Source organism: Pan troglodytes, chromosome 21, assembly GCF_028858775.2.
Source record: "Pan troglodytes isolate AG18354 chromosome 21, NHGRI_mPanTro3-v2.0_pri, whole genome shotgun sequence".
NCBI lineage: Eukaryota > Metazoa > Chordata > Mammalia > Primates > Hominidae > Pan > Pan troglodytes.
This window is the reverse complement of record NC_072419.2, coordinates 68,267,698-68,294,278: the sequence shown is the minus strand read 5'-3', so window position 1 is coordinate 68,294,278 and position 26,581 is coordinate 68,267,698. Positions and strand designations below refer to the sequence as shown.

Below are 26,581 nucleotides of genomic sequence, written 5' to 3'. Positions count from 1 at the left end.
CCACAGCCTCCCTCCCCCACCACACCCTCCCCCCACTGCACCCTCCCTCCCCCTGCCACCCCTTCCCTCCCCATACCACACCCATCCTCCCACCCCCTGCCCTGTCCTCCTGCTGCACCCTCCCTCCCCCCACCACATCTGTCCTCCCCCTTCCGCCCCCTCCCACCCCCGCCACCCCTGCCCTCCTCCCACCTTGCTCGCCCTCCTCCCACCTTGCTCGCCCTCCTCCTGCTGCACCCTCCCTAGTCCTGCGCACCCTCCCTCCTCCTGCCCTGTCCCCGTCCCTCCATTTTTGCATCCCGTTTCTACTCACCATGCAAACAGATGAGCTCCTGCATCTTTTTCCTTCCCTGGCAGTGCAGCACAGGTCAGTGACAGTCTCTCGCTCTCTGCAGCTGACAGAGTTCCCGGGCACTGCCCTCGTGTCAATGCATCAGGAGCTTCCTCTTTCCCAGCTGGGTGGCACTTCATCGTGCTGATGTCCCGGGCACTGCCCTCGTGTCACTGCATCAGGAGCTTCCTCTTTCCCAGCTAGGTGGCACTTCATCGTGCTGATGTCCCGGGCACTGCCCTCGTGTCACTGCATCAGGAGCTTCCTCTTTCCCAGCTGGGTGGCAGTTCATCCTGCTGATGTCCCGTAGCTTTTCACCCTCTCTCGTTTGCACATCTGGGCTGTCGACACAGTGACAGGTGATGCCATCAAGAGTCACCTTGTACGTATGTCTTCGTGCTGTTGGAGGCCTGCTGTTGGGGCTGAGTTCCGAGAGATGGGATTGCTGAATTGAGGGGTTGGTGCGTGTGCACTTGTGTTAGGTTTTGCCAAGTCCCCCTGTTGCGTGTGAGAGAGGCAGCTCTTTCCCCAGCCTCACACGTGTCCCACGTGTGTTGTCATAGTTCTTGTGTTTGCTGGTCTGGGTGGTGCAGTCAGCGTCTGTGGGTATGCTGTGGGTGCGTAGGGCTGAGGCACGTGATGAGCGGGTGGGCATCCCCGAGCCGCTCCTCAGTGATGAGGTCGCTCAGTCTTCCGGCTGCTGGCTTAGTTTTGTCCACTTGACCTGTTCTGCGGCAGGCATGCTGTTCCATGACTGCTGCTAGCATGTTTCTGTCTCCTTGCATCTCCTGCGTTTTTATTGGTAGGGGCTGCTGTGTTGTTTGGTGCATAAATATCCATGTGTCATATCTTCATTGGCAGCTGTGACTTTTTGCATTAGAAAGTATCTGTCTTTGTCACATGTCAGACCGTCACCCTGGGTGTCTTTCTTGTCCCCCAGCCTACAATCCCTGAGATCCTTACTTTTCACCTTCTGAATCACTTTGTTTTCCGTGTCTCTCTGTAGCATATGGTTTGGTCTCAGTTTATGAGCTGAATTGAAAATCTTTCTCTTTTAATAGGTGAGTTAAGCCCATTTACCTTTATTGATAGGACTGACATGTTTTGTCTTGACTCTATCATAATATTTTATAATTATGTAAATTTTTATCTATCTTTTGAGACATGGTTTCACTGTCACCCAGGCTGGAGTTTGGTGGCGTGATCATAGCTCACTACAACTTTGACTTTCTGGGCTTAGGAAGGATCCTCCTGCCTCAGCCGCCCCAGTAGCCTGGGACTACAGGCACACAGCACCACACCTGACTAATTTTAAAAATATTTTGTAGGAATGGGGTCTCGTTATGTTGCCCAGGCTGGTCTTAAACTCCCAGCCTCAGGGAATCTTCCTGCCTTGGCCTCCCTTTTCAAAGCATTGAGATTACAGGTGTGAGTTGCCGTACCTGGCCTGAATTTTAAATATTTGCTGTGTTTCTTTTTCTAATGAGATGTTTATTCTTTGCTCTTTTAATTGATTTTTTTTTTTTTTTTTTTTTTGTATTTAGGAAGGTTTGTATCTGTGTCTTCCTGGTTACTTTTGTACTTAAACTAGTGACGACGCCCTGGTCTCCTGTCTCACAGGACTGTTCACGCTGCAGTCGAGCAGTTTGCACGGGCCTGGCAGCTCCACTGTCGGCCATCGGCATCTGTGAGCCCTAGTGGCTTCTTCCTCTGCCTTTTGGTGACAGGACCTCCACAGGGGAGGCACACTCTGGTCCTCAGCCTCCCTCTCCCGCCTCCGCGTCACTCAGAGCCTGAGGATGTCTCTTCCCTGCAGTTTCCCGCCCAATAGAGGAGGCTCTTCCTCCCATTCCTGAGGCTGTTTCTGGGCCCTGACCGGAGGCGGCTTGGCTGGCTCAGAAGTCTTTTCTGTTCTTGCCTTGTGGGGGACGGGCGGGGAGGGGGGTGCAGGCTGGGAGGAGCCATGGAGGCTGATTCCTTCCCCTTCATGGGTTCTCTTCTCTTCCTCCCCGGCAGCCCTGCCGTCAGCTCTGAGAGCCTGTAGTGTATGAGGTTGCATCTCAGAGTCCCGCTGCCCACTGGGCCCTCTCAGTGCATTGGGTTTGGTGTCTCCTCTCGGGTGGGTGTGGGTTTGGTGTCTCCTCTCGGGTGGGTGTGGGTTTGGTGTCTCCTCTGGGGTGGGTGTGGGTTTGGTGTCTCCTCTCGGGTGGGGTGTGGGTTTGGTGTCTCCTCTCGGGTGGGTGTGGGTTTGGTGTCTCCTCTCGGCTGGGGTGTGAGTTTGGTGTCTCCTCTGGGGTGGGTGTGGGTTGTGTGGATTTTGGTGTCTCCTCTCTGGTGGGGTGTGGGTTTGGTGTTTCCTCTCAGGTGGGTGTGGGTTTGGTGTCTCCTCTCGGGTGGGTGTGGGTTTGGTGTCTCCTCTCGGGTGGGGTGTGGGTTTGGTGTCTCCTTTCAGGTGGGTGTGGGTTTGGTGTCTCCTCTCGGGTGGGGTGTGGGTTTGGTGTCTCCTCAGGTGGGTGTGGGTTTGGTGTCTCCTCTCGCGTGGGGTGTGGGTTTTGGTGTCTCCTCTTGGGTGGGGTGTGGGTTTGGTGTTTCCTCTTGGGTGGGTGTGGGTTTGGTGTCTCCTCTCAGGTGGGTGTGGGTTTGGTGTCTCCTCTCGGGTGGGTGTGGGTTTGGTGTCTCCTCTCGGGTGGGTGTGGGTTTGGTGTCTCCTCTGGGGTGGGTGTGGGTTTGGTGTCTCCTCTCGGGTGGGTGTGGGTTGTGTGGGTTTTGGTGTCTCCTCTCTGGTGGGGTGTGGGTTTGGTGTTTCTTCTCAGGTGGGTTGTGGGTTTGGTGTCTCCTCTCGGGTGGGTGTGGGTTTGGTGTCTCCTCTCGGGTGGGGTGTGGGTTTGGTGTCTCCTCTCAGGTGGGTGTGGGTTTGGTGTCTCCTCTCGGGTGGGGTGTGGGTTTGGTGTCTCCTCAGGTGGGTGTGGGTTTGGTGTCTCCTCTCGCGTGGGGTGTGGGTTTTGGTGTCTCCTCTTGGGTGGGGTGTGGGTTTGGTGTTTCCTCTTGGGTGGGTGTGGGTTTTGGTGTCTCCTCTCGGGTGGGTGTAGGTTGTGTGGGTTTTGGTGTCTCTTCTCGGGTGGGTATGGGTTTGGTGTCTCCTCTCTCGTGGGGTATGGGTTTGGTGTCTCCTCTCTGGTGGGGTATAGGTTGGGTGTCTCCTCTCGGGTGGATGTGGGTTGTGTGGGTTTTGGTGTCTCCTCTCCGGTGGGTTGTGGGTTTGGTGTTTCCTCTCAGGTGGGTGTGGGTTTGGTGTCTCCTCTCGGGTGGGGTGTGAGTTTGGTGTCTCCTCTCGGGTGGGGTGTGAGTTTGGTGTCTCCTCTCGGGTGGGTGTGGGTTTGATGTCTCCTCTCTGGTGGGTGTGGGTTGTGTGGGTTTGGTATCTCCTATCGGGTGGGGGGTGGGTTTGGTGTCTCCTCTTGGGTGGGGTGTGGGTTTGATGTCTCCTCTCGGGTGGGGTGTGAGTTTGGTGTCTCCTCTCGGGTGGGTGTGGGTTTGATGTCTCCTCTCCGGTGGGTGTGGGTTGTGTGGGTTTGGTGTCTCCTATCGGGTGGGGTGTGGGTTTGGTGTCTCCTCTCGGGTGGGGTGTGGGTTTGATGTCTCCTCTCGGGTGGGTGTGGGTTGTGTGGGTTTGGTGTCTCCTCTCGGGTGGGTGTGGGTTTGATGTCTCCTCTCCGGTGGGTGTGGGTTTGATGTCTCCTCTCGGGTGGGGTGTGAGTTTGGTGTCTCCTCTCGGGTGGGTGTGGGTTTGATGTCTCCTCTCCGGTGGGTGTGGGTTGTGTGGGTTTGGTGTCTCCTATCGGGTGGGGTGTGGGTTTGGTGTCTCCTCTCGGGTGGGTGTGGGTTTGATGTCTCCTCTCGGGTGGGTGTGGGTTGTGTGTTTGGTGTCTCCTATTGGGTGGGGTGTGGGTTTGGTGTCTCCTCTCGGGTGGGGTGTGGGTTTGATGTCTCCTCTTGGGTGGGGTGTGGGTTTGATGTCTCCTCTCGGTGGGTGTGGGTTGTGTGGGTTTGGTGTCTCCTCTCGGGTGGGGTGTGGTTTGCTGTTTTTTGTGAACGTCTCCTGGGTCATGGTGTGAATGTCCCACTCTGCCTGAGGGGGAGATTCGCCCAGCTCTCATTTGCCCTGTTTTCTCCTGACCCTTTTCCTCCTTTCTGTGTCTCGGTTCTGTCCTCTTGGCTTCCTGCCTTCCCTAGGTTCCTTACTGCATTTTCAGCGCCTCCCCTCCCTCGGACTGTTTGCAGTTTATTCATTTCTGAGATAATTTTGTCTCTTCCTTCCATTACTTTCTTAAGTCCAGTCAACTCTTATTTCCTTTTGGTGTTACATTTGTAATTTTATGGTTTTTATAAAAATTTGTCTCCTAGTTTTTGAGGTTCTGATTTGAGGTGATGATTTTCATATCCTTAAGTGCACACTTAAGCAGATTTTCCTGTATTGAGAGTGTTGTTAATTTTCTTGTTGTTCCAGGGTAGGTTTTTCTCTGATGTGTGTGGAGCCCCCATTTTCTGACTCTTCTCTGACTTTCCCGTGGCTCTGGGTGGCTTTACCGCCTCTGTCCCTTTGCCCTGGTGGCCTTGGGGTATTTGCCAGATCTGTGGTTTCCTGGCGCCCTCTGCTGGCCGCATGGGGAAGTCCAGGTCTTGAGCGGGTCCTTGCTGGTGTGCAGGACGGAAGTTGTCCTCCAGTTCTCCCGGCCCTTTCCTGCAGGACCCAGAACTTCCCCCTTTCCTTCTTTTCTGCCTCACCACCCAGTGGCCAAAGGGCTCCTCTCAGGACACGCTGTGTTGCCTTGACAACCCCTTCCCGTCTTGTGCTCAGTGGTCCCTGCCCTGTGGTCTGCACTGACCTTCCTGGACACCTCTCAGGCCCTGGGACTTGGGGTGGCTTAGCCTTTCAGCAGTGGCTTCCCACGGACCCCTGTCCCACCCCGCCCCACCGCGGCCTTGCAGGGGAGAGACTGGGGGGTCAGGCTCAGGCGTGTGTTGACTCTGCGCCGACTTGCAGTGATTTTGAAGTCTAGGCGCCCTCGTCCTGTGCAGACGGCGATGCTGGTGTAAACCTGTGTTCCTTGCTTGTGCTGAACTGTGTTTGGAAGAGAGGCTGGGAGACATCAGCTCGGCAGCCACGTTGTCTTCGGCCTCCCGGAAGTGATGCTAACTTTCTAAGCTGTGTGTCTGAGTGTTTTTCGCTACTACTGCTGTTCTTCAAAACGTGCTGCCAGTGACCTGGCCTTGTGTGTGTGACACCCCGTAAATGGTTAGGCACGGAGAGGGCACGTACGCGTTCGGGGCGGAGGTGGCTGGAGTGTGTGCGGCATAGGCTATTGTTACCCGCTGCCCGGGGCGGCTGTGGGCACAGCATTCTCCACCCATTGCTCGGCTGGGGCTCCGTGGCGGAATAAAGGACGGACCAAGGGGCTCCTGCCCCAGGAGCAGACGCGCTCCTCCCGGACAGCCCCCAGGTGCTGACTGTGCGGGGCCTGACGTTCGGGTGGCACAGACCCTGCACCAGGCAGTTCCGCAGACGGCGACTCTGCATTTGGCTTCGATACTGAGTGTCTATGGCACATATGCGGTGGAGAGACCTCCTCCTTTCATTTGATCCTTTTAAGAGCCCTGTGATGGGGCGAGGGCTGTCTGCAGCGCCATGTTTCAGAGGTGGAGACCTGCAAAGGGAGGGTTCATGTGGTATGTCCAGGGTCATGGGGATTTTGGTTTGCTTGCTTGTTTTCTAATCCCAGTACCTGTACCTAAAAAACCCCAAGCCCCTGTGTTTGGAGTTGTTTAGGCCGAGGCCCCCAGGGCTCCATGTTGGTGCCGGCCCTTGTGGAGCTGTCTGTCATCCCAGGCTCTGTTTTGCGCCATGGCGCCTGCACATGCCACAGTCCCTCTAGAGTGGCCATCGCGCCTGCACGGGCCGCAGTCCCTCTGGAGTGGCCATCGCGCCTGCACGGGCCGCAGTCCCTCTGGAGTGGCCGTGGCGCCTGCACGGGCCGCAGTCCCTCTGGAGTGGCCATCGCGCCTGCACGGGCCGCAGTCCCTCTGGAGTGGCCGTCGCGCCTGCACGGGCCACAGTCCCTCTAGAGTGGCCATGGGTGCCTTGACCCTGGTCCCCACAGGCCCTTCTTTCTCAGGAGTCCCATGGAGCTGGAAGCCCCCACTAAGCACTCTTCTCCAAGCAGGCTCCATGACCAGTCCCTGCCTGCCCCCCCTGGCTGCTACGCCCACCACGGGCACAGCCCATGAGGGGTTTGGATGAATCTAGGGAGGAAAGCCACTGCCACTGCCGTGTGGGTTGGGCACAGAAGGCCTTGGTCAGCTGGTAGCCCCAGTCCTGAGAAGAGAGGGGGAGGTTCCTATGAGATCTCCACTCCATCTTCAGAGCAGTTTAGCAGCAAACTCTGCGGGAGCCAAAATCCACATAGAATTCTGCAAGCAAAGACCCTATGGGAAAGACAGGGAGTCTGGACCCCTCCTGCCTGGGGCGAAGTGGGCTGGGGAGAAGCGGGAGTGTGCCATGTAAAGAAAGGCAACTGGAGTATCAGGTAGGTTAGATTTGTGTTTTTCTTTTAAGATTTAAGAAAAATTTGAAGAAAAATTTGTATTGATAAAACTCACAGAATCTGGAGAAGTTATATTGTTCATTCATAGTGCACCTTCAGACTTGGTGCAGAAGCAGGGCCTGGCATCAGTTTCTCAGCGTGCTGGGCCCTGGGGGTGGCCTCAGCCCCAAGGAGGCACCGTCTGGCCTTGGTTGGTCTCGCCCCCTCCCTTGGTTGGTCTCGCCCCCTGGCCTTGGTTGGTCTCGCCCCCTCCCTTGGTTGGTCTCGCCCCCGGCCTTGGTTGGTCTCGCCCCCTCCTTTGGTTGGTCTCGCCCCCGGCCTTGGTTGGTCTCGCCCCCTCCTTTGGTTGGTCTCGCCCCCGGCCTTGGTTGGTCTCGCCCCCTCCTTTGGTTGGTCTCGCCCTGTCCTTTGGTTGGTCTCGCCCCCGGCCTTGGTTGGTCTCGCCCCCTCCTTTGGTTGGTCTCGCCCCCGGCCTTGGTTGGTCTCGCCCCCTCCTTTGGTTGGTCTCGCCCCCGGCCTTGGTTGGTCTTGCCCCCTCCCTTGGTTGGTCTCGCCCCCTCCCTTGGTTGGTCTCGCCCCCGGCCTTGGTTGGTCTCGCCCCCTCCTTTGGTTGGTCTCGCCCCCGGCCTTGGTTGGTCTCGCCCCCTCCTTTGGTTGGTCTCGCCCCCGGCCTTGGTTGGTCTCGCCCCCTCCTTTGGTTGGTCTCGCCCCCGGCCTTGGTTGGTCTCGCCCTGTCCTTTGGTTGGTCTCGCCCCCGGCCTTGGTTGGTCTCGCCCCCTCCTTTGGTTGGTCTCGCCCCCGGCCTTGGTTGGTCTCGCCCCCTCCTTTGGTTGGTCTCGCCCCCGGCCTTGGTTGGTCTCGCCCTGTCCTTTGGTTGGTCTCGCGCCCTCCCTTGGTTGGTCTCGCGCCCTCCCTTGGTTGGTCTCGTGCCCTCCCTTGGTTGGTGCTGACACTTGCATTAGAATATCTTGATTTCTTACCCTCGGCAGCCTTTAAATTGAGCACCTGAGATGAGCGTCTCTCCTTCACCCCGGTCCTCTTTTTTAGCTGCTGAACTATTTTGAAGATAGAAACATCAAACACAGTCCGGAATTTATAGCAGGTGTCACTGGGTCACACAGCCTGTTTGGGTGGTGCCTGTGAGAGCCCTGCCCTCACCCTGCAAACTGTCACTCACCTCGCCTGAGTTCTCTTTTGGGAGGCCTGGCCTCAGGTGCGGATCACTTTATAATGAGCTAGTGTGGAGTGCGGAGGCTTCAGTAGCAAAGGGACCCCGGGCAGGTCTGAAGAAGGGCCCTCACAGCGCAGGGCGTCTGAACGGAGACGGGTGCCCTCATCTGTTTGAATCTCACAGGAATAAAGAAAATGCAGTGGGTCAGAGACACACTTGCATGCCATCACACAAGGCAGCCATGCTCCCAGCCTGAACTGAAAGTGGCAGAACGGGGAAGGAGGGAGGAAGGACGGGATGAGGGGCGGCGCCATGTCGGGGCTGTTCACAGCAAGGCTCCCGCTGGCACACACAGCAGAATCCGCTCCTTCCAGCATCTTAACTTTGGTTGAGAATGTGCTGTAAAGATGCCATCGTAATCTTTGTACTTAAATATATGTGAGCAGCTTTCACCATCGGAGCAGACCTTAGTTTTCATGCCAGCTGGGGAAATGACAGCTGTTGGGAGTTGTGTGGCGCGCGCCCCGCTGGGCGGTGTCGTGTGTGTGGCTCGCGCCCCGCTGGGCGGTGTCGTGTGTGTGTGGCGCGCGCCCCGCTGGGCGGTGTCGTGTGTGTGTGGCGCGCGCCCCGCTGGGCGGTGTCGTGTGTGTGTGGCGCGCGCCCCGCTGGGCGGTGTCGTGTGTGTGTGGCGCGCGCCCCGCTGGGCGGTGTCGTGTGTGTGTGGCGCGCGCCCCGCTGGGCGGTGTCGTGTGTGTGTGGCGCGCGCCCCGCTGGGCGGTGTCGTGTGTGTGTGGCGCGCGCCCCGCTGGGCGGTGTCGTGTGTGTGTGGCGCGCGCCCCGCTGGGCGGTGTCGTGTGTGTGTGGCGCGCGCCCCGCTGGGCGGTGTCGTGTGTGTGTGGCGCGCGCCCCGCTGGGCGGTGTCGTGTGTGTGTGGCGCGCGCCCCGCTGGGCGGTGTCGTGTGTGTGTGGCGCGCGCCCCGCTGGGCGGTGTCGTGTGTGTGTGGCGCGCGCCCCGCTGGGCGGTGTCGTGTGTGTGTGGCGCGCGCCCCGCTGGGCGGTGTCGTGTGTGTGTGGCGCGCGCCCCGCTGGGCGGTGTCGTGTGTGTGGCGTGTGCCCTGCTGGGCGGTGTCATGCAGGTGTCATCAGCTGAAACCGCCGGAGCTCTCCACAGGAGCTGGCACGCAGCAGCTATGCTTCTCCAAGCAGGAACACATCTGAGGCAGCTCGGGAGACACCTGGTCACCTGTAGGGGCTGACGGAGGCGGGGTCTGTGCAGCCAGGGCCCAGCCAGAGGCTCAGGGATCACTGTGGGAGCCACTGAGAAACCCAGCCTTCCCAGCTGACCCAGCATGCCCAGTCCCAGCCAACCCCAGGCCTCCCAGTGCAGGAATTCAGCAGCCAAGCGGGGATGACACACACAGACCTAGTGTGGCTTTTGTGCCCCAGCTGAGTCCACAGGCAGTCCAGCTGTGGTCACATGGAGGGTGGCCCTGGGGCCGCTCAGCCATTTGCCTTGGGTGGGTGCCACCGCCTGGTCCATCCTCAGCCCCAGGACCAGGTCCGAGCACTGTGGGGCATTGGGCAGCATCTGAGTGTGCCCTGTCCTGAAGGCGCAGCATGGGACCTCCTGCCCTTGCCCCTGCCCTGGCAGGGCCCTGGACAGCACCCCAGCTCCAGCTGTGGACCTGCCGGAAGGAGCCCGTGCCAGGCCTGGCCTCCTCTGGAATCGGGGTACTTGGCTCAGATACACAGGCTCATTGCAAGCCCCACTCTGAGCCCCACTAACACACTGTCTTCTCCTTTTTCATCACCAGGGGTCGGGCCCCGGCTCAGTGGTCCCAGGCAGCTCGGGTGTCGGAACCCCCAGACAGTTCACGCGACAAAGAATCACGCGGGTCAACCTCAGGGACCTCATATTTTGTTTAGAAAATGAACGTGAGACAAGCCATTCACTGCTGCTCTACAAAGCATTCCTTAAGTGACACAGGAGGACGCCTGGGGACTTTTTATATATTTGCAGATTACGCCTTTTTGTAACAAGCAAATGGGATATTGTTTAAAAAACAGCCACCTCTTTACAATGGAACAGTTTTATATTCCTGTTTCTAAATCAGCTCTTCAGTGTGAAAGAAAACACGTTTCTGTAACAGAGAGAACACAAAGGCCTGTGGATACTCTTAAAGGACAACTAAATCTTAACTCATCTTGATTGAGTGGCCTTCTTGCCAAACAAGCCATATATAAAGACTGATGGAATCGTTAGCAAATAATTAGCTGCCCTCTGTCAACTCATAGCAGTTTCTGCATTATTTGTGCATTTTGGTTTAGTTCTACCTAACTTACTATGTAGGTGTATGTCTACAGCCGATGACCTCATTTCGTTTATTTTATTTTTGTAATAGTCAGTTGGCAAAGCAAACTGATTTTTTAGACTATTTATCTTCCTTCCCTTCCCCTCCCACCCCGCTCTCCTCTCTGCCCCCTGCCCTCCCCTCCTCTCCCTTCCCCTCCACTCCGCTGAGAATCCTGGAGGAATACACAATTCATCGTTGCACCCCCACCTCAGAGTGTAATTGCATTTCTGCTTGGTAGAGGCCGAGCCCAGCAAAGGTGGCTCCTTCTGAATGTGTGGTCAGCATCTGTACAAATGCATTTTATTTGCTATAGTTTGTAAAGCTGTAAAGTTAAAAGAGATGAAAACCTTTTCAGCATAAATATATTTTACTTGCACTGTGTTTTTTAGCTAAAAGTGAAAACCTAGATTAAATAAAATCAAAGTTGAGAAGAATCATCAAAAGACTGTTTCTCGGTGTGAATCAAGTGTTGAAAAATGGTTGGTGTATTTTGTCAGTAATTGTACATAACTTTTGGCACATGACATAGAAATGGCTATGTAAACTATAATTATTTTGCTAAGAGACTGTATGCAAGCCTTGGGCCGACTTTACAGACGTCCAGAGCAAAGCCCCTTCTTTGTACCTATTTTTTTATTACAAATATACTAATTGGTTCTTTCTATTTTCAGAGGTTATTGTATGAAATTGTCTATTGATAGTACTTTTATGACTGTAAATACTCCGGCTTTCTCCGTGTGAATTCTCACATTAGACTTTAATTCGAGCGCGTGTGAACTGAACGCTGATCAGTATTTTTTATCAACACCTGAGAACTGTTACACCTTTTATTTTGTCTTTTAGGAAATCCCTGTCTTTCCATTTTTTCATGTAAATTTTGCACAGTTACTTGTTCATATGTAAATATTTTACTTTCAAAAATGAAGTTTTTAATTGCTATTGTTTTATATAGGATTGAAAGAAAATTAACTCCTTTATTAAAAACAAATTTATCTGTATTTGTTTTGCCTATTTTTCCCCCGTTTTCCAGTTTTAGATTCTGCTGCCAGATTGCACTCCGGCTCTGCTGAGGTGCTGGTTTCTGAGCCACCTGTTGGAATCTGTAGCTGAGCCCCATCAGAGCCGGGAGAAAGAACTTTCTCTGTGAGGACAGAGGCCGAGCTACTCTGTGCGTGGAGTCTGGGGGCTGGCGGCTGCGCTTAACACCTTCTGCTGTCACAGGTGGAGATGAGCTGGGCACAGCTAGGAGGGGCGGGGGGAGGCCCAGTGCTGGGGGAGATGTACACAGAAACGCACGTGGCGAGCCCGGCTGAGGTGCCCAGAGGGCCCCAGCCTCGACGCAGACCTCCTGTGGCGAGAGAGGGCGTCTCCAGGGCAGTTTGTGGTATTGGTTGGTCCTGACAGGTCACAGCTCCTGCTGGGCCCTCAGAGGCTCAGCGCCAATGTGTAGCGCTCCCTGCCTTCGAGCACCTTGGGGAGCCTTTGGGAACGGTCTCTGATGCGATTGGAGTCGGTCTCCCATTGTGACGTTCACTCCACCTACTGTGACGGACCCACAGCGATATGCAGGTTTATGTACACGTTCCGCTGGAGACACTGCCCCACTGGGGCTGCCGTCACAAAGGACCACAGATCGTCCCACCGCTCTGGGGGCCCCGGTTGGAGATCAAGATGCCAGCAGGGTGGGTTTCTCCCCAGGCTCTGGGGAAGGGTCTGCTCTCCCAGCTTCTGGCAGCTGCTGGCACCTTTGGGTTCCTCAGCTTAGACACAGCGCCCGATCTCTGCCTCTGCCTTTCCACAGCTTCTCCCTTGTGTATGTCGGTCTCTGGGTCCAGCTTCCCCTCTCTGTAAGGACCCCCAGTCCTGTTGGATCAGGTCCTGCCCAAACGACCTCATTCTGACTGGATTATCTCTGTAAAGACCCTAACTCCAGATAGAGTCACATTCTGAGGACCGGGGGTAAAGAGTCCTCCGTATCTTTTTTAGGGAGGAAACAATTCACCCTGGACACGTGGCCACACCGAGAGTCTCGGCAGGAAGCACTGGTGGGCGCCCTCTCCAGCTTCCCGCTCTAGGCCATGCCAGGGTCGTTCACTGATGGGATCACGTCTGTGCTTTCCATCCATGCCCCATACCTGCCTTTCACAAAGTTCTTGACCTGAAATAAATTAGTTTAATCAGGTACAAAGGGCAGTTGCACTTGAATTTCTGCAAGTATGATTGATTTCATTCCAGCTCTTCTGCTCTTCCTGTCGGGTCCAGTCAGTCTGCGTGGGACGGTCATGGTGACTTGAGGCTTAGGCCAACATGAGAGAGATTCCCCTCAGCCGGGCACTGCCAGAAGACCGGGTCTGCAGGCATGTTTGTTGTACTCTGTTCTTGAGACCCGTAGCTCCTGTTTCGCATCTCATCACAGATTTGCTGGCTGCCCTCAGTCTGATCTGGGTGTTTGCCCAGGCCTGGGGCACGAGCAGCCTCATGTGAACATGACCGGGACGGCCACTCTTGCTGCCTCCGCTCCCCACGTACAGGCAGCTCCAGTTGGGCAAAAAGGCAAGAAAAAGAGGCATCAAGTATAGAGAGGAAGAAGGTGAACAAAGGATTCAGAGGTGACACGACTGTGTGCCTTGGAAATCCAGACGAACCTACAAACACAACACTGAGCACGGTGCGTGAACTCCCAGAGGGCCAGAGGCGAGGCCGGTAGCTGGAGGTGTCTGTAGTTCCGTGTACTCGCAACCAACAACCAGAAGGTTAAAAACATGCCGTCAACAATAGCACGGAGAACACACGCCCAGGAATACACCGAATGAAAGATGTATGAGATCTTACACTGGAACTGAGAAATCGAAGCCCTCAGCGGAGGCCGACACCACAGTGCTAGTAGGGAAGACTCACTGTTGCTGAAGACAGCAAGTCTGTCAGAACTGAGAAACAGATGCAATGCCAGCTCAACCAAATCCCAGCAGGATTTTCCTAGAAACTGACAATCTGATTCCATAATTGTATATAGAAATGCAGAGGACTTAAATAGCCAAGACAGCCTAGGACAGAATGGAGCACTTGACCCTCCCACATTTCAAGACTTCCCCTGAAGTGACAGCAATCAGGATGTCGTGCTGTTGGAGCAAAGACAGGCGTGGCTGAAGGCCCTGGTGCAGTTCTGTGCCCTGTGGGGGAAACGTGATCTTGGAGTCCATCTTCACACTGTACGTAACCATCAACTTGAGGTGCATCAGACACCTGGAAAGCGTCAGAGGTCTTCATGACTGGGAGTGGGCAAGGATTTCTAAGCACATAGAAGGCACACATCCTGAAGAAGAATGGATAAATTGGGCCTCAAAGCTACAGCCTTTTGCTCATCAAGATGCCCTTGGAGGTTGGTCAGCGTTTAGTTCAAGGTCAGAGTGGAACCTTTGCTTTTTGGGAGTCATGTTGTGGTCCGAGGCACGGGATGCACAGATTTTCTTCAGACTGGCTTCTTCGCCACACTTACACGGGACGCAGAGGAGATTTTCTATAGACTGGCTTATTCACCACACTTACGAATGCCACAATCTATCATTTAGATTTCATGAACACAGTGGGAAAAAAGTGTCTATTCAATTTTTATGAAATACATTGTTTCTGAAAAAGTTTAGATACTAATCTATATTTTTTTCTTTATAGTTTTGCTATGTTACTGAGGAAAAATGGAATGTAAATTTCTCTTTAGAATGTTAAAAAAAGGTATATAAAGTAAAAAGGCAAGCCACAGACTTGGAGAAATATTTGCAATATTTATACATGACACAGGAATAAAGAATTCCACTACTCAGTAATAAAAAGATAACACAATAACAAATGTGCGAGACACTTGAACAGGTGCTTTAGAAAAGATACACAAGTGGCGAATAAGCAACTGAAAAGGTGCCCACCGTTACTGGTCATTAGAGAAATGCAAATGGACACCACAGCGAGGCTCCACTGTGTGCCCACCCTCAGGGCTTGAATCTGACTCTCATCCAGTGGTGGCATGTTGTGTGACACAGGAAGCTGAACGCACGTCTGCCCGGTGTGTGATGCAGTGATGAAGCTGAATGCCCGTCTACCCAGTGTTGAACGCATGTCTGCCCGGTGTGTGATGCAGTGATGAAGCTGAATGGGCATCTCTTCGGTGTGTGACACAGTGACGAAGCCGAATGCACATCTATCCTGTGACCAGCAGTTCCGGTCCTAAGCATCTACTTGAGAATGAGTTCCTTTGTCCACCAAAAAGTCATACAAGAATGTTCACAATGGCCGTATTCATTGATGCTCAAGATGGAAGCAGCCCAAATGCTCTTCAGCGGGTGAATGGAGAGTCAAACAGACGCATATTTAGTCAGTGAAACGTCCCCCGGGAAAAAAAGGAACGAACTACTGATATGCTCCACGAGGTAGCTGAATCTCAGAGGAGCTACGCTGACTGGAAGAGGCCAGACACAGAAGCCTATGCATTCTGATTCCGCCTGATGGAAGTTCATGAGTGGGTAGAAGCAGGGTGTGGGGCTCCGGTGAGGAGACTGTCGGGAAGGGGCGCCAGGGCCCTCTGGGATGATGAAAATATTCTGTTTTGATCATCGTGGGCGTCACACAGGCGCGTGCCAATGTGAAACACTAAGCTGACCGGTAATATCTGTGCATTTGAGCCAGTGTAAGGGCACTTCAGTTAAGCAACCGGGAAAGGCTTGGGCCCCACCCAGGTGGGTCACCTGGCCCCGCACTAGGGATCTGGCACCAAAGGACTCGTGGCATGTAATGGCCCCGATGGTGGGCCGAGTGCCCCGACGGGGGGCCGAGTGTTCCGATGGGGGGGCCGAGTGTTCCGATGGGGGGGCCGAGTGCCCCGATGGGGGGCTGAGTGCCCTGACGGGGGGGCCGAGTGTTCCGATGGGGGGCCGAGTGTTCCGATGGGGGGCCGAGTGCCCCGATGGGGGGCTGAGTGCCCTGACGGGGGGGCCGAGTGTTCCGATGGGGGGCCGAGTGTTCCGATGGGGGGCCGAGTGCCCCGATGGGCCGAGTGTTCTGATGGGGGGCCGAGTGTCCCGATGCGGGGCCGAGTGTCCCGATGGGGGGCCGAGTGTTCCGATGGGCCGAGTGCCCCGATGGGGGGCCGAGTGTTCCGATGGGGGGCCGAGTGTTCCGATGGGGGGCCGAGTGCCCCGATGGGGGGCCGAGTGTTCCGATGGGGGGCCGAGTGCCCCGATGGGGGGCCGAGTGTTCCGATGGGGGTCCGAGTGTTCCGATGGGGGGCCGAGTGCCCCGATGGGGGGCCGAGTGTTCCGATGGGGGGCTGAGTGCCCCGATGGGGGGCCGAGTGCTCCGATGGGGGGCCGAGTGCCTGAGAAGTTGTCATCGTTTTTCCAGTGCTGCTCTGACTACAGATCTGGTGGTTCTCCACAGTCAGTTGCTGGCGTTTTCCCTTCTATCAGACGGTGGCCTCCAAATGTAACTAAAAAAAATCTTTTTAATACTAGGTCTACAAATCAAGTGTAATTTTATCTAAAAAAGAAAAAGTCTGGGCGGACGTGGTGGCTCATGAGGCCTGTAATTCCCAGCATTTTGGGAGGCCGAGGCGGGCGGATCACCTGAGGTCAGGAGCTCGAGACCATCCTGGCCAACATGGTGAAACCCCGTCTCTACAAAAATAGAATTATCTGAGTGTGGTGGTGCGCTCCTGTAGTCCCAGCTACTCGGGAGGCTGAGGCAGGAGAGTCGCTTGAACCCAAGAGGCAGAGGTTGCAGTGAGCCAATGTCACGCCACTGCACTACAGCCTGAGGACAGAGCAAGACTGTCTCAAAAAAAAAAAAAAAAAAAGGAAAGGGTCCCCTGAGCCTTCACCTGGCCCTGCCCTCAGGGCACTGTCCACCCGGGGCTGCCGCTGAGGCAGTGGCATCTGTGCTGCTCTAGGCTTTCATTGGTCTGAGCAGCTTCGGGGACCCATCGGGGCCTCCTGTGTCCTCAGTGCCATACAGACAGCAAGTGCTCAACCAGTGCCTGATTTCACGATGGTGGTTACGCAATTCGAAAGACCCCAGTCCCTATGCAGCCTTCCGAAGCCCCCTGCCTGGCGGGGCTGGCTATGCCCAGCAGAGCGTTGACACAAAGCTGGGCTGGGCATAGTCCCTGTGACGCTGACCTCACCAGGAAGGTCGAATAGGAGCTTCCCAGAGCACCTTCAAGACTTGCTTGGAAGACACATCACACTCCTTGTTAGAAACGCAGCTAGCTGCTTGTCAGGCTGTTCACTCCTAACTGCTAGAATTTGTTTGACAAGGATGGGCATGCGTATATCTGTCTGCTAGAATTTCTGTTTGAGAAGGATGGGCATGCGTATATCTGTCTGCTAGAATTTCTGTTTGAGAAGGATGGGCATGTGTATATCTGTCTGCTAGAATTTCTGTTTGAGAAGGATGGGCATGCATATATCTGTCTGCTAGAATTTCTGTTTGAGAAGGATGGGCATGCGTATATCTGCTAGAATTTCTGTTTGAGAAGGATGGGCATGCGTATATCTGTCTTTTCTCAATGTTCTTACTCAGCAAGTGCTGTGAGAGCCTCTCAGGCACGGGAGCCCTTCCAGGGGCTGCAGGGGCCGGACCCTGGGGAGCCTCCTGGCTGGCGAAGGGGCTGGGTAGAGGCTTGAGGTGGAAAAGGCTGGGGCTGGGGAAGGGCGCAGGTGGACAGGAGAGCTCTCAGGTGTGAGCAGAAGAGAGGCGGCTTCTCTCTGGGTGCATCTGAGGAGGATGTTGAGAATCATGTTTCCTGAGCTTATTTAGAAATTAAAAACACAACAAAATACCAGGAACACACTGGTGAGGATGGGACCAGGACGAGTGTCGGGAGGGCACGGAACTCCTGGAGGTGCTGGGGTGTGGACTGTGGTTCACACCCTTCTGGCAGTTTCTTAAGGGGTTAAACATGCGTCTCTCACTGCTGCTTATGGAGAAATGAACACAGGTGTCCAGCAAAGCCTTGTACAAGGTTCACAGCAGCTTTATTTTACCCCGCAGCGGAACGCTTGCGACAGCAGGAGCCCGCTGCTTCCACTTGTGGGAGATGCTGGGCAGCGCAGTGATGGGAGTGAGGAAAGGCCCTTGGGCACCTTTGTGGATGGGGTGGGAGAGGCCTGCCAAGGGCGTGAAGAAACTTGGGTGATGGAGAATTATCTTGACTGTGATGGTTTCACAGGTGTGCAAAGTGTCAAAACTTTCCGCATTGCACACTATAAATATATGCAGGTTACCATACATCAATCAGGTCTATCTCAATAATGCTGCAAAAATAAATGAATGAAAAATAAAAAAGCTGCGTTCCTGTGTGGAGACAGGAACATGGGAGGTGCCAAATGGAAGAAGCAGAGGTGCGGGTGGGGAAGAGGTGAGGGTGGGGCAGTGGGGAGGGGGAAGGAAGGTGCAGGGAAGGGGAAGGAGGGTTCAGGGAGTGGGGAGGGGGTTACAGGGAGGAGGGATGGGTGAAGGGGGAGGGGAGCAGGGGGTGCAGGGAGGAGGGGAAAAGGCAGCAAGGGGAGGGGGAAAAGGGAGGGGAGGGGGGAAGGGAGGAGAGGGGGGAAAGGAGAGGGGGAAAGGGAGGGGGGAAGGGAGGGGAGGTGGGGAAAGGGAGGAGAGGGGGTAAAAAAAGGGGAGGAAGGAAGGGAGGGGAAGGGGGAAGGGAGGGGTGGTGGGAAGGGGTGTAGGGAGGTGGCAGGTTTGATGGTGCTGGGGGGCGGGGTGGGGGGCACTGCTCCTGACCCTGGTCCAGGTCCAGCACTGTCTGCTGATGCTGGAAGTGGGGTGGGAGGTCCGAGGTGGGAGGAGGGAGGAGGTCTGGTCCTGGTGGAGGGACCTTTCCATCTCTAGGCTGCAGGGGTGGTGGGGAGGGAGGGACGTACAATATTGTTTCGCCAACAAGCGTCCAAGGAGCTGGAGCTTGCTGGGCTGCCAGAGTCCCCCGAATGTGGCCCAGTTCTCTAGCAGGGCCTTCCACTCTGTGCTGCTCTTCCCCTATGTCCTCTCAAATGCCACCAGCTCCAGGAAGCCCTCCGCCTCCGTCCTGAGCACTCATCCCCTCACCAGCAGCCCTCTGGGTCACTTCAGACTTCACTTCTTGGCCACACTGGAGCCCTGGTGGTCCCTGGGCCGCCTCAGAAGCTTATGAGATATGCCACGTGATGACTGAGGGGGCCCCGTGTCTCCCGGCACAGTGCCTTGCACGGGCACATGGGGCCAGCAGGCCCCACCCATCCTACCCGCTCGGGGTGGACCCAGGGGGGTGGGTCATGTGGCTTGGCTTGTCTTGGTCACTGACACAAGCTGAGGGATGGCCGTGACCTCAGCCTGGCCAGTCTTGTCTCACCCAGACACGTTACAGGAACTCCCAGAAGGACACTTCATGTTTAGGGGCTGGCAGGACGTCAGCTCAGTTGTCCAAAGACCGCCACCGTGGCCACTGCTGGGCAGAGTGTGGCTGAGACCAACATAGAGGCCGAATGAAGAGCCAGCCTTGATGGCATCCCGGAGCGCCTGGATCCAGCTGTGCCTGAGGACTGGCGCCTGGATCCAGCCGTGCCTGAAGACTGGCACTGGGTCTGTTTTCATGGTTGGGGGCAGGTGGCTGTAAGAATGCCACACACCAATTCCAGGCTGCGGTGGACCCAGCCAGCCACGAGAACGAGCTCCCAGGAGCTGAGGATGGAGGGGGAGCCCGACATTGCAAGCCAGGCCCTGGAAAGCCAACTGCCCAGTCCTCGCTGCTGCCCTGCCAGGGCCCCTCCCCGCCCTTCCCCTCCCAGGGTAGATTGAGGGGAAAAGAAGCGTGGGCCCCAACCCTGGTGGTGCCGAGAACCCTTGCCAGAGAGACTTTGGGGAGCGCTCCCCCTAGAGGGGATGTCAGAGGCTTTTGGACACTCGGTGCGTGGGGAGGTGCTGAGACTCCTGGTGGGTCCTGAGGGCTGGATTGGGGCCACATGGCAGGGCTGAGGCCCACCCCTTCTGAGGTCCCCAGAGGGAAGGGTCCCCACACCCCCTCCTCAGAGCACCCACTTGCTGCGTTTGGGGAGGGGCTAGTCGAGGCCTCCCTGTTCCTCCAGGGAGAGTCCGGCTTAGGCCCTCCTCCGGATGCAGATGGCCCTTTCCCCTGTGAGCCTCAGTCTCCTCGTCTCTGAAATGGGGACAGTGGCAGCACCACTCAGCGCCCGGGTGGCTGAGGGTTGACCTCAGCGCACTCGCCCCCACCTGGCCGCAGAGACAGGAACACAAAACACGCAGCTGCCCTGCGGGGTAGGGGACACGTGGCAGGCCAGGGGAGGGGCAGGGCCAGGGGGTCGGGGTGGGGGCTAGAGGGCTGGGGGCGGGGCCGGGGGCAGGGTCGAGGCGGCAGGTGGCAGCGTGAGTTCGAGGCGGGTCTGGGGCGGACACAGGCTGTGCCTTGTGGGAGCCGAGGAGGAGCCAGGGGCGGGGGGCCCGGGGAGGAGATCAGGCTTGAGCCCGTGGGTAAGGCCCGGGGCGGGGCACCTGGGCCTGGGATGCTGGGTGCATGGTGGGGGCAAGGTGGGGGGCAACGGGATGTGAGTGGGGGCAGCTGGGGGGGCCAGGGAGGCTGGGGAGGCGGGACGCGGCCCGTGTGGGGACGCGGGTGCCGGGTGGAGGGTGCCGGGGACTGGAGTCCCGGTGCGCCCCGCGTCCTTCGTGGGGGACACCTTCGCCTCCTCCCACCCTGCCTGTGTCCGTCCACACCTCCCCAAGCAGACACCTGGCCCGTACCCCGGGGTTTAGAGCCCAGGGCAGTCGCAGTCACCCAGGCTGACTCGCGGGAGGGCTGCCGATGTGCCAGGCTCTGCGGGGAGGGGAGGGGTCACAAACCTACCACAGTCCCTGCACGTCGGGTCGTTGCCGGTGGAACTCCTGAGAGGGCACCAGACGTTGGAACCCAAGAGGCATTTGGCACCACAACCCCCAGGTAGAAGAAAAAAGGAAAAAGGGGCCCAGGAGGACGCAGTCCTGCGAACCCCGCGAAGGCTTATCTCCAGGGAGTAAAAGACTCGGGGACCCCCCCGCCTTCCCGGACCTCAGGGCATCCAGGGTCCTGCAGTCGCCTGGGGTGGTGACACCCGGAACGGTGTGCAGGCAGGGCAGGGCAGGCGGAGCCAGCACCGACTGCATCTCCAGGGGATCTTGCTTCTCAGAGAGGAGACTCTTCCCAGAAAGCAAAACAGGCGGGGACACCCTACATTCGGCAGCAGCTCCCAGGAGGAGGGACTGCAGGGACAGACTCGGGGCTTCCTGTTAGGCAGGTGGGCGGGAAACTGGCTCAGCCTCCACCACAGCAGCTTGAAGCACAGCCACCAGTGCCTGAGAAAGGACCTCTGCTCTTCCTAAAGCCAAGGAGGCTCCGTGAGGGTGAAGCGGGGCCAGACCCCACCCCAGCCACACAGGGCTTTGGCTTGCCGTCTTGACTCCTCCAGCAGTGACTTGAAGTTTCTCAGCTCAGTTTAAAAAAACAAAACAAAACAATAAAAAAAAAACTTGGCCTGTTGCGGTGGCTCACGCCTGTAATCCCAGCACTTTGGCTGGCTGAGGTGGGAGGATTGCTTGAGCCTGGCAGTTTGAGACCAGTCTGGGCAACAAGGCAAGATCCTGTCTATATAAAAAATACAGAAATTTTCATGCATGCCTGTAGTCCCAACTACTCAGGAGGCTGAGGTGGGAGGATCACCTGAGCCCAGGAGTTCAAGGTTGCAGTGAGCTGTGATCATGCCATTGTACTCTAGCCTAGGGGTGGACCCTGTCCGGGACCTAGGGTCTTGAGAGCAAGACCCTGTCTCCAAACAAACACCACCCCAAACAAACTCAACTAGGAATTTTACTGGGATTGCATTGAATCTACAAATTGATTTGGGGAGAACTGACATTTTACATTATTGAATTTTCTAATCCAGGAATATGGCATAGCCATTTATTTATGTGTTTAATTTCACTGTGTAGTTTGCAGGTGGAGGTCTTTCATGTCTCCAATTAGATTTATTTCTAAGTATTTGGATGCTGATATGGTTTGGCTGTGTCCCCACCCAAATCTCATCTTGAATTGTAGCTCCCATAATCAGTGTGTGTTGTGGGAGGGACCTGGTGGGGGGTACCTGAATCATGGGGGTGGGTTTTTCCCATGCTGTTCTCGTGGTAGTGAATAAGTCTCATGAGATCTGATGGTTTTATAAAGGGCAGTCTCCCCGCACACGCTCTCTTGCCTGCCGCCATGTAAGACGTGACTTTGCTTCTCCACCTTCCGCCATGATTGTGAGACCTCTTCAGCCACGTGGAACTGTGAGTCCATTAAACCTCTTTTTCTTCATAAATTACCCATCTTGGCTATTTCTTCACAGCAGTATGAAAATGGACTAATACAGATACTGTTGTAAATGCTATAATTTTAAAGTTCGTGTTCTGTTTGTTTGTGCTAGTCTACAAACACTTGATGGATTTGTTTTTTGGGTATATTGACCTTGTCCCCAGTGACCTTATAACTCCACTGATTAATTCTAACAGATTGTTTATCTATTCTTGAGGCGTTCCTCTGTATGCAGCTGTGTCATCTGTGAACAACCACATTTTATTTTTTTCCCTTCCAACCTTTACATCTTTTATTTTTTCTTGCTTTCTGCACAGGCCGAGGCTTCCAGGCCAATGCTAAGAAGAGTGTGGCCCGGGGCCCTTGCCTCCTTTCCATCTCCAGAGGAAGTCTTCCCGTGCCTCAGTAAACTTTCTGATCTTCATGCAAGTCCTGCGCCTGGCTGGGTGGGCTTTCCTAAGGCAAGTCCCTGTGTACTGTCCTGATATTTGTTGTACCCTGGGCACGGAGGGGCTCAGCCAAAGCCTCCTGTAGCCCAGCCCCCCAGTTGCTCCCCTCCCTTCGGGATTGAGAGAGGGAAGCAGGCCCCGGCGGTGGGTGTGGTTTGGTGGCAAGCGGCACTCCTGTCTCCTGTGCCTCCCGGGGTCTCTGTGTGTTTTGTCAGCAGTCTCCTGAGCCACGGGGGGCTTTCCTCCTAGATGTGCTCACGTGGTCAAGGCGGGCTCCTGGTTTTTTTGTTTGTTTGTTTGTTTTTTCTGAGATGGAGCCTCACTCTTTGGCCCAGGCAGAATGGCAGTGGTGCTATCTCAGCTCACTGCAAGCTCCGCCTCCCGGGTTCACGCCAGTCTCCTGCCTCAGCCTCCCGAGTAGCTGGGACTACAGGCGCCTGCCACCGTGCCCGGCTAATTTTTTGTATTTTTAGTAGAGATGGGGTTTCACCGTGTTAGCCAGGATGGTCTCGATCTCTTGACCTTGTGATCTGCCTGCCTTGGCCTCCCAAAGTGCTGGGATTACAGGCGTGAGCCACCGCGCCCGGCCATTTTTTGTTTTTGAAACAGGATCTCTCTCTGTCGTCCAGGCCGGAGTGCGGTGGTGCAGTCATAGCTCACTGCAGCCTGGAACTCCTGGCTCAAGCAATCCTTCGGCCTCAGCCTGTAGCTGGGACTCCAGGCATGCACCACCACACCTGGCTTGTTTTTAAAATTTTTTTGTAGAGATGGAGTCTCCCTATGTTGCTAGCATTGGTGTCAAACTCCTGGGCTCAAGAGATCCTCTTGCCTTGGCCTCCCAAAGCGCTGGGATTACCGGTGTGAGCCACCATGCCTGGCCTAGGCGGGCTCATTTTCACTGGGAGTGTCTGCTTTCTGGTCATTATCGGTGCCTGCTGTTCCTGAATCACTGCTGCCTGGAGACATCTTCCTGTTCTATCTGGAAAACTTCCTGGTCCTACAGCCTGTGAATGGCTGATCAGGGCTCATGAGCCAAGTAGAACTCTGGGACCCAATCCAATGAACAATGGTGGAGGTCACTGTGCACAGTGTGCCCCACAAACTCTGCTCCACGCCCTGTGGCAGCCTCTCCTCTGGCCTCAGCCCACCCTGCACCACACTCCCCAGGCCCATCCGCCTTCCCCTTATCAGGGAAGCATGACCGTGATTTTGGGCTTCTTGCCTCCAGAACTGAGGGAATACACTTCTGTTACTTTATACCACCTCGTTCATGTCCTGTGTCAGTGCAGCCCCAGAACATGAGCCCAGCTGGAGAAAGGGCCACTTGCTAGGGTTAGAGGGAACAATCCCCAGAGCTCACACAAGGCTGGGAATAGGGCGTCTAGCCATCAGTCAGAGGTAAACACCTCCTTATTCGTGGGGCGTTGCATAGAGCACCCAGAAGGACTTTTCCTCACCACCGAGGAATGCGCTGCTTTCTACCTAACAAAGCAAGGTCCCCAAGGATGAAACTGTTAAGTGACGTGATAGTGTCCCACAGCAAAGCTCAAGAATGTTTGGAATACAGAAACATCCAACACCCAGAAACGTAACAGTCACAATGTATGGCATTCAATTAAAAAAAAAAATTACCAGGCCAGCAGAGAAGCAGGAAAATACAACCCGTAATGAGCAGAAAATCCAACCCATTAAAATTGACCTAGAAATGTGATAGGTGAGAGAATTGCTATGCAAAGAAATTCACACAGTCACTGTAACTATGATGCATGCTCAGGAAGCCAGCTGAAAGCCCAAGCAGAGACAAAGAACATATAAAAAGGCTCTGACAAGACTGGGTGTGGTGGCTCATACCTGTGATCCCAGCACTTAGGGAGGCCAAGGCAGGAGGATCGCCTGAGCCCAGGAGTTCAAGACCAGCCTGGGCAACACAGCAAGACCCTGTTAAAAAAAAAAAAAAAGTCTCTGACGAAACTGCTGGAGATAAAAACCACAATGTCTGATGTGAAAATCACACTGGATGAGGTATGACATGAATGGTAGAGTGGACTTGGCGGAGGAAAAGAGCAGAGGACCTGAAGACGTAGCAGTAGAAATCATATAAAATATAACACATGGGGGGAAGGGAGGGAAAAAGACTCCAGAGCATCAGTGGGCTGTATGAGGATGATGCCAACGGGTTAGTATGTCTGTAAGGGAAGCTTCCCAAAGAGGAGAAGCAAAAAAACATTTGAAGAAATAGTGATTAAAGTTATTCCAAATTTGGTGAAATCTAAGAAGCTCATACATAAGAAACACACAAAACATAAGAAACACACACAAAAACCCGACATCAGCCAGGCGCGGTGGCTCACGCCTGTAATCCCAGCGCTTTGGGAGGCCGAGGCAGGAGGATCGCTTGAGCCCAGGAGTTCGAGACCAGCCTTGGCAACGTGGCAAAAACCCAACTCCACAAAAAATACAAGAATTTTCCAGGCATAGTGATGCACACCAGCAGTCCCAGCTATCTGGGAGGCCGAGGCAGGAGGATTGTTTGAGCCTGGGTGGTGGAATGAGACCCTGTTTAAAAAACAAAACAAAAACTGACAGCAAGGCACGTAAAAAATCAAATGGCCTTAAAAAGAAATTTTTTAAGGAACAAAAGGATGACAATATTTTTGTCAGAATATTTGCATTGTTGGAAACAACACAGGCTGGAAGTGGTGGAATGGCATCCCGAAAGCACTGAAAGAAAACAACAGTCGATGTAAAATTCTTTTTTTTTTTTTTTTTTTTTTTTTCTCCAATGAAGTCTCGCTCTGTTGGCTGGGCTGGAGTGCAATGGTGCAATCTCGGCTCACGGCAACCTCCGCCTCCCGGGTTCAAACGATTCTCGTGCCTCAGCCTCCTGAGTAGCAGGCACATGCCACCATGCTCAGTTAATTTTTGTATTTTTAGTAAAGACAGGGTTTCACCATGTTGGCCAGGCTGATCTTGAACTCCTGACCTCAGGTGATCCACCTGCCTCGGCCTCCCAAAGTGCTGGGATTATAGGCGAGAGCCACCGTGCCCAGCCAATTTAAAATTCTTTACCCAATGAAAACATTTTTTTCTTTAGAAAAGGTGAAATTAGTTTTTCAGAAACACAAAAATTGAAAGAGTTCATCGCCGTCAGACCTGTGTCCCGGCAATGTTAAAGTGATGTCCCATTGTTACCGGGTGGAACGTCTTGACTGTGGGTTGTCCAGGTTCTTGGTGTGTTGAACAAAGAATTGAACAAAATGCACAAACAAAGCAACAAAAGAACGAAGCAATGAAAGGCAAGCAACGAAAGAAAGGAGTAACGAAAGCCCAGATTTTTATTTATTTATTTTTAAAATGTTTACTGGAACGCCATGCATTGCCTTCATTTATTGTATTTCAAATCACTGTACATTTACTTTTGTGAAAACACTGCCTACATTTTCTACTACAAAAAAAAAAAAAAAACCTTAGAAATTGTTTCAGGAACGTGGAGAACTAGTCAACTTAAATATTACCGCTGCACTACAGCCATTTCTGCAATTCCCGTTTCTTAAATAACTGTCTTGTCTGAAAACACACAATATATGGAGCAATTGTGAAAAACAGACATTTACATATACTTCTAAAGTCTTACTGAAAATGTCTTTTTGGCCCCGGATAACCAATCATAGGTGCGGCTGCAGTAGCAGGATATGAGGGTTCCTGTTGGTTCTTACCATCGTGCGTATTTGGAACATTATTTCTGTTTTGCTGAGTCGAAGGCACAGCTACATTGAGGCGGAAGTACATTCCGCAGAGTGGGAGCGGACTCGAGCAAGTGGCTCAAGACACTATCCCCCCCATTGCAATGCTCGCCAGGTTTTTATAAAGCTAAAAGATTTGGTAACACCCCTAGGTGCCCTTTAGAAGCCTCCCATTGGTTACACCCTATGAAGGATTGATCTGCGGCCAATCAGAGGCTGACGTGGAGGCTTCTGTCTTGTCATCACAGGGGTGGGGATGCGGCCTGTGTGCCGCCCAGTCTTGCCTGGAGCTGGCGGAGCCTGCTGCTCTTTTGCTTCTGCCTTAACCCTTGGTTACCCCAATTCCCTATTCTCCTGCCTCAGCATCCTCAACATATTAAGTAAGGTTAAAGTAAGCTCTGTAAGCAGAAGGAAAGTCGTATCAAACGGACACAACAGTAAAGAAATAGCACCAGAAATGGCAACTGTGTAGCCAAATATAGAGACGAACATTCCTGTGAGACAAGGGATTGGAACAGACTTCCCCAAAGAAGAAGTACAGATGGCAAATGAGCACACACAAAGAT

At 54.5% G+C, this 26,581-nt stretch overlaps 1 protein-coding gene across 2 annotated transcripts in view; it reads left to right on the top strand.

Annotated features, from left to right (window-relative positions):
• The window catches only part of TAF4 (TATA-box binding protein associated factor 4), a 93,025-nt gene extending 81,569 nt beyond the window's left edge, over nt 1-11,456 (top strand). For both annotated transcript variants that reach the window (XM_054674643.2, XM_514759.8), the window contains one exon: nt 9,919-11,456. In XM_054674643.2, the coding sequence (XP_054530618.1) occupies nt 9,919-10,086 (168 nt within the window). In that variant the 3' untranslated portion in view covers nt 10,087-11,456. The remainder of the gene's footprint in view (nt 1-9,918) is intronic.
• Nucleotides 11,457-26,581: the final 15,125 nt, after the last annotated feature.